The following is a 7,574-nucleotide window of genomic DNA, read 5'->3' as shown; positions in this document are numbered from 1 at the left end:
TTTAATTTGGGATCTTACTGGTTCATCTTTGTAAACCATTTTTTTGCATAACCCGCAATGCCTGCTGCAGACAAGCTGTTACTAATTGTTTAAGGTTGAATGCTTCTTTGAGCCCTTGAGGTGACTCAGTCAGGCAGAGTAGCAGTGACCTCTCGCTGCTGAAACTTCAGACATCTGTGCAGTTAAAGCACAGCCCTGGGTCTGCACCCTTGGAATCTGACTACTTGCTGCACCGTGGATTAACAGAGAAGAAATCCTTGGCTTGGATTTTGGTGCACTGGAATCCAAGCTTTGCAGATCTCAGGCTAAGCTGTTCTGTTCCTCTGTTAGACTTTCCCAAGTTGTAGATTTTACTTCCTGGCTGAAGCAGTGCTGGGTCCCAGGTGGGTATCAAGTTGTACCCACGCTGTGGGGGCACAGGTGGTATAGGGAAGATGGCGCCAGATTCCCCTTGAAGGCCACAAGGCAATTTGCCCAAACTGAAAAAAACGGACATTCCAATGGGGGACACAATTTTTTTCCCCTCAACAGGGGTTGAGATAGAAACCTCCAGAGGTGCCTTCCAGCGTAATTTTTTCCTATGATTATTTGCCAGACTTGCAAGGAACCACTCCAGTAGATGTTCAGGCTGAGCACAGCCCAGTAACATTAGGAGCTGCATTGTAACTACAGCCCCAGAAGCTAGTGAGTAACAGCTACTATCATGTTCAGCGCTACTGCAAACACATGCCAAGCGTGTGAAGTCCTGTAATGACCTGTCTGTTGTGAGCAACCTCAGTAATTAACAGTACAATGTTATAAGGTAGAGAATTACTACACCTGCACATCACAGCTGCTCCTGTTCACTCCCCAAGCACGTGAAGTGGAAGAAAGAGATAAGATGGCAACTTTCCAGGGAGCATCTCTTCCCAGGTAGGTGCAGGCTGGTGTCCTGGTGGCTTCAGCCATGGAGCCTGCAGAGTATACCCACAAAAAACAAACAAACAAACAAAAAAAACCTGAAAAGACAGTACAGAAGGACTGTTTCAAGTATGATCCTAGCTTTGTAATAACTGGAGGCAATGTATTCAGGTTACAGCTATACTGTCCTGGCCGCAAACACACCGAAGCTGCATGAATGTACCTGGTTGCACCTCAGCACTGCCTGCTCCTAGGGCCCTGGGAAACAGCTTGCTGCAACAATAAGGCAAGGTAAGCTGAAATGTAGATATGGGGGTGTGTCCTTGCGATGAAGTGAGTTCTTGTATTGTGAGAAATGGTTTAATCTAGAGTTTGTAAGAGTTAATCAAGAAGGAGTAAGAGAATTTTTCAAAGCTAATCAGTAGCTGAGAGAGTGGCTGTCCCAAGTCTAGAGGCAAAAGTTATGTCAGCAAAATAATACGCACATAGTTTTTTTCAGTTTGACCAGAGTCAGGAGACACTAAATGAGATCCCCCAACTGTTATGTCACAAAGGAAAAAGCATAACCAACTGTTCTTGTTTCCTAACCTTTGTTAAGTAGTCTTCATCCTCTCTTCTACCCCTTGCCACTGCAAGAATTTGGCTTGTATATCCTGTTGATTTCCAAGCACTCAGTTGCTCTACCTGCACAGTGCTTTGGAAACACACTGGAAAGCTGATCTGGCCACGCTATCCAAGCTTCTCTTGAATTCCAGTCCCCTGCAGAAACAAAAGATATAAAAATCCTTTCAACAAACAGAAGTCCTTGAACTTAGAAGCATGGCAAGCAACTTACTGTGTTCCGTTTTGCATCAGGAGTTACGCATAACTTAGAAGCAGTTGGAGAGTCAGCGTTCAGGCTGTGTCTCTGTAGACCCAGAATGCAGTTCAGACCATGAATCCTTCTGAAAAGACAGTACTGTCTTTTCCTTGAATCCCCCATTCCTCACCTGCTGGATCTTGTTACTTTTTCTGTCTCAGATGATTTTTCTTTGGGAGGCATGCCAGATGACAAGTAAATCACTTTTCTTTAGCACTACAAAGATGAAATCATTCATGGGTTGGACAAAAATAGCATTTCTTTCTCTGAGACATGGGAATAACAAAAAGCATTTAATTTAGTGAACCTGCAAAATTTCCTTTAGCCCAGTTGATGGTTAGCCCTTCCAGGCCTTAACCACATCTGTTTCTTTCTACATGGTCCAGATCATTTGAGACGTACATGACAGGAGAAAATTTTTTCTCAAACTTTGTGACATTTTAAACATTAGAAGCTTTACAGTATGGCAAAGACAGAGAACACTCAGGCTTTTCTACAGTGCAACTCTCCCAAACTGTGTGATGAGCTACCAAATTTACAGCACTCCCACAATAAAACCCCCAAGATCAACCAAAAAACAAAAATATACTGCAGCAGAGAAAAACTTAAAAAGAACAGACAGGGTTTTCCTTTTCTTTTAGGCTGATCAGCTAAGGTAGGTGTAAGAAATTTGGTTGTGAAGCCTATATTACATGAGAACTATCTTCCAGTATTTCATCTAGTTACTAATAATATATTATAATAATATATTAATAATAATACTAATACCTGGGATGACAGGATGTGAAGGCCCAAAGCAGTATTTAAAAAGTTGTAGTGAACAGGGTGCTCATCATACTCATGATTTTGAATAGTTTATTAAATGAAAGGTGAAGCATCAGTTTTAAATTGTACAAAAGGAAAAAAAAAAACCTCATATTGTAAATGTACAATTTACAGAATTACTAGCAAAACCAATCAAGGAGACACTCATAATACAAAAACCTATTGACTGCAAACTGAACTGGAAACCCATTGCAGGTACCGTGATAATAAATGTTTGTTATACAGTATTCTACAATGTTAAATTAGGAATCAGTTTTCCACACAGAGGACTGTGAAGCACAAGGTTCGTCTGAGACTATGACTCAAACCGGGCAGCATTTATTATGCTACTATGCTCACAGAGTTATCGTGATGACAATTTAATGCAGCCATTCCTACCCACCCCTATTACCTTTGGGATGGACAGAAGAGAAAGGGAGGTAATGTTATTTTATTAAGTTTGAGCCACTTCTCATGTTTTATACATTACCCAACCGATTTCAGAGGAATGGCTGAATTACCTAGTCAAACATTTTTGGCAACATTTTTTTTCTGTCTGAGAACTGCACATGTTGTACAAAAAAAACAAACCTCAGCTTTGTGAAATGCTGGTTTGTTTTTAGATTCTTTTCCCTCCCAGCAAGTAAGCACTGGGTATTAACGTTGTTTTGTTTTTAAATAAGCTTGTAAAATAAAAAAAGCTCCATGATTATTTTGCTGTTGCTAAAAAAAAAAATAAAAAAAAAATAAGCACCTCTAAAACTGCTGTGCTCCAAGTGGGTCAATCTGCTTTGTATCTCAAATGCTAACATTAGAATGCAGAAAGGAAGATTAACATTTTGGGGCTGATTCTTAGAGATACTAGAGTCAGTGCAAGTTGTGGATGGCCAGCACCTCTGATATCAGGCCAGTTTTAACTAAGTAGCAGCTACTAGGCAGAGTCATAAAATCGAAGCATAATGAAATTCCAAATTATTGAAGACATTGAAAAATCTCTTATTACAATGAATTAGCTGAGAATGTTTTGGGTTTTTGTGTTTTTTTTTTTTTGACTTTTTTACTTTTTTGAAAAATCGTATTTTTTTCAAATAATTACTCTTAATATGCACAGTTAACACTGAAAATGTAGCTGTATTCCATTGTAAGCTTAAGAACTTCACCATCTAAGCACAAATTTCTATGCAGCACATACAGTACTTCTAACTGGCAAAATTAATTTACAAAAATAGCGCAAAAGGGTATTTACGGCATGGAAAGTAGACTTTTTTATGGTACAGTTAAAATTGCTTTTAGTATGCTAAAGTGATTCCTTTTCCCCACCCTTGAATTATTGTTTTGCTTTGTTTTGTTTTTTAAATAGGAAAGTTGCTGTTTATGTACCTTGGACTGGCAGGGCTTGAAGTAGGTAGTAAAAACAGCAAAGTGATTACTTGAGAACCATTTGTGTGTTTTACTGAGAATACTTTATTTGCTGGTATAAGTTGCTAAAAATGCACAGAGCAAGTACCAATAGAAAATTTACTGTTTTTGTGTCCCCATGTGCTATATAAAATGAATGTTACACAGCATCTGTTGGAAAAGTGGCTTCATGGACATCTCTTACTTTATGTCCCATTATAAATAAAAATAAATCTTCTCAAGAGTATAAAATCTGGGTTTATCATATCAGAATCTGAAATTTTTTGGCAGAGATGCACGTCATTAGAATTCTAACCTCTTCTATAAGAGTGTTCTTCTCAATGCCTATGAGAGGACATAAGCGTACCATAATGTTAATCAAATCCAGTGTGTTCAAAAACACTTTTCTGTAGCCAGAATGACCTGCTTATAGCATCATTGCTAGTCAATGGCTGATAGGCATAGGTTTAATAAAAATGGCTAGCTTTTAAAACATAAAAAGGCAAATGTTAAAACTGTTTTAAATTGTACAGCAGAAAAATAAAGGTAAAAAGTTCTGTTTTCACTCAATGTTGTTTTCAGAAAACATATGTAGAACAGTGTTTATTTTGACAGCTGTCTTAACAATTTAAAACTTCCTCCTCATCCAGAAAAAAAAAAATCTGTATTAGGACAGTCAAGAACAGGGATACAAATGATTTTTTAGGTCAGCCTTTCTGAGGTGACTGGATTGGCCAACATTCCTTTGTGTCATTAAGAAGTTCCTCTTCTTTCTGTCACTACAAAAAGGGATTGACCTTAATCATTTGGTTAAAAATCAAACCGTATCACATCAAAAATGTGGTTTTCATACAAGCTATCACAGTATATAGGCCTCTAGCTCTAAACAATAGAGTTCCAAATTTGTAAAATGTCTTCAGCAGACTTCAGAACATAGGCATTCCAAATCCCTAGAAAAATGATTTAAAAGACAGTAATTAATTAAGTGCAGCAGTAATCATAAAAGAACCTCAGATAAACAGCAAGTACTAGGAAAGTCTTACTGAATCATCCTCAATGATAGCTGCGGAGTCAAAGAAGTCTGGCCTCAGTTCAGCCCGTTCTCGTCGGTTTCTTGAAGGTGGCTAAAGAGGTGAGTCAGACATTTTAGTACATGAGATCAGTTAACTGGCTATAAAGGACTCCTGTGGCTAACAGGCACTAATGTCTTTACCTGCTCCTTTAAAAAATAGCTATGCATGGATTTCCATAAAAGCTCAGATACAAATATAGGCTCTGACACATGAGAGTACTTCTTAAATTCACATTTTATTTAAGGAATGGGATAAAAACTGATGGATACTAAAGTAGGTTTAAGACCATCCTCATGGCTAAGGACTTGCATATGGCCCTTGCTGACTTAACGGTGTTCTTGTATTAAGACTGTGTGCCAGACTGCATAGAAACTGTCTGCTTTATGCTTTTACATTTATGATGAAATCCCAGCTCTGACATGGTCAGAAAGTGGATTTTTTTAAACAGTCCTTATGATGTTAGAATACTTCTGAGGACTGACCTGTGTTGTCCTGCCATAGAAATGTTAAGAATAAATGTGACCTGCACTGGCTTGAACAATTCCTTCATTTCCTTTCCATGGATTGCCACTTAAAGAAAGACTTAACTTACTTGATAATCATTTGAATGCTAGTAATAATCTCAGCAACTGAATTATTGCCTACATTTTCTTTCCAAGATATTATAGCCTAGTCCTAAAATAACCTACGCCTTATAATTTGGATATTAAAGGAGAAATATGAAAGCATAAAAACTAGTGAAGTGTATAATGCAAACTGATCCTCCTTCCCATTTTACAAGAAAAGAATTCATTCAGTAGACAGAGGCTATAGTAAGGTTATGGTCTTTGTAAACACAATCCTGCCTTTAGTCAGTCACATTATCACAAAAAGAGCCGAAGTTGCAATCTCATGATGCCACCTAGTTAGGAGCAATACCAGTAGTGTAAGGTACTCTCTCAGTGCCTATCCGCTACAGCTTTCTCCCTTCTGCTGTGCCAGCACAACTCTGTGTGGCTGTAAACTGGATGACAGCATGATTAAGGATCCCCTATCCACCCTACCTCCCAGAAAACAAACGAACTAAAGAACAGAAACAACGCTGTGATCACAGTGAAGTTTCATAAAGACCTGTCAGCAAGAGAGTTAGTGATGCCTGTGACAATGGCACAGGGAACGAAACACCACCCAGGATAACTTTGGATTATAAATTTCTAAACTCTTCATGATGTCAAGCAACAGCCTGAGTCAAAAGTTGTTACTGGATTTTGGACCATCCTTTTGCACTCTGTGATGCTGAGCAGGCAGCTTTGTGTGATGTTCAATCAGACGGGGTGTGCTGGTCTCACCTCTTTTCCCCACCAGCACTCCCTCTGCCCTTTAGTGGATCTAGCACTTGGCTGACTGCAGAGCAAGTCAGCTCAGCTCTTCCTTTAGCACTCACCTGAGAGGTGTGATCTGCACTGATACAACCGATACGCTATAATTCACAACCAAATTCTCATAGGGTGACAAGTTAAAGGTGAACGAGTGCTTCAGGCACTTGCTACAGCCTGAATCTAGAACATCATGAAGAGTGCTAAGCAGTACTTCTTGTATTTCTATGAAAAAACATCAGTTGGGCCTGAATCTGCAGTTTTGGGTTCCATGGAATATTCAGATAATTTCCACTTTTTAATGCTCAGATAACAAGAAATTAGGCTCAAATTTTGGACATTTTTGTTTACACCTAAAAATGCCTTTTAAATTATCTTTCAACCATCTTAAACTTGCTATTAATAAGATTTACTGACCAGATCAATGACCATTGTGTCCTCAAATTCCTCATTCATATCCTCTAGCTGACCTCGTGAAGACATCATTACATCTTCAAAGATGGGCTCAGCGTCATCTTCCATTAGACCTCGTCTGTTTAATAAAGAGAAAGAAATAATTTTCAAGCATTTGAATTTCCCAACCATGAACTTTCTCATTAAGAACAATGCTCAAATCCTATCCCTTAATATCTTCACATAAAATCAAATGTTAAGAATCAAGCCAGCATATTTTCTTAATATTAGCTTGAAGAAAATCTTATGTAAAGACAAACCTAGCACTTGCAGAGGCAAAAGCAAGAAGTCTAGTGTAGTATCATTATAAACAGTAATTAAAACTGTCCTTAACAAGAAAAAGGTAATAACCTCACTGTGTTTGCTTGCCCTTTTACAAAAAGGAGTTAACGCTGTTTGTCAAGATCATTGGTAAATGCCTGGGAATCCACCATGGAATCCCAAACCAGTTTTTAATGCCGTAAGGACTTGATCTTGCAAGAGACTCTGTCCCCCGTCCTGAAGAGCACTGACATGCTGGAAGACTTGGTTAGATCAGCACCAGAGCACGGAGCACTTTGCACAACAGAACGCTTCAGCATTCGCCCATGTGTATCCCAGTGGGACGCCTTGGTAAAAGATGATGTAGATAAAAGAAGCTTAAACAGGTTCACAGGAAGACTGGACAACAACTTAGAAGAAAAATTCACTGCAAATTACTTAATAGACATAACAGCATTTCATGGAAACTGC

At 38.6% G+C, this 7,574-nt stretch overlaps 1 protein-coding gene across 4 annotated transcripts in view; it reads right to left on the bottom strand.

Moving 5' to 3' along the window:
* Positions 1 to 2,600: 2,600 nt before the first annotated feature.
* The window catches only part of STAG1 (STAG1 cohesin complex component), a 180,333-nt gene continuing 175,359 nt past the window's right edge, over positions 2,601 to 7,574 (bottom strand). For all 4 annotated transcript variants that reach the window (XM_082767502.1, XM_082767501.1, XM_082767504.1 and 1 more), the window contains 3 exons: positions 6,807 to 6,921; positions 5,005 to 5,085; positions 2,601 to 4,911 (listed from right to left, as the gene is read on the bottom strand). In XM_082767502.1, coding sequence (XP_082623628.1) covers positions 4,888 to 4,911; positions 5,005 to 5,085; positions 6,807 to 6,921 — 220 coding nt within the window. In that variant the 3' untranslated portion in view covers positions 2,601 to 4,887. The remainder of the gene's footprint in view (positions 4,912 to 5,004; positions 5,086 to 6,806; positions 6,922 to 7,574) is intronic.

Source organism: Aythya marila (assembly GCF_965140915.1).
Source record: "Aythya marila genome assembly, chromosome: 9".
NCBI lineage: Eukaryota > Metazoa > Chordata > Aves > Anseriformes > Anatidae > Aythya > Aythya marila.
The sequence above is the reverse complement of the archived record's forward strand: the minus strand, read 5'-3'. Positions and strand labels throughout refer to the sequence as shown.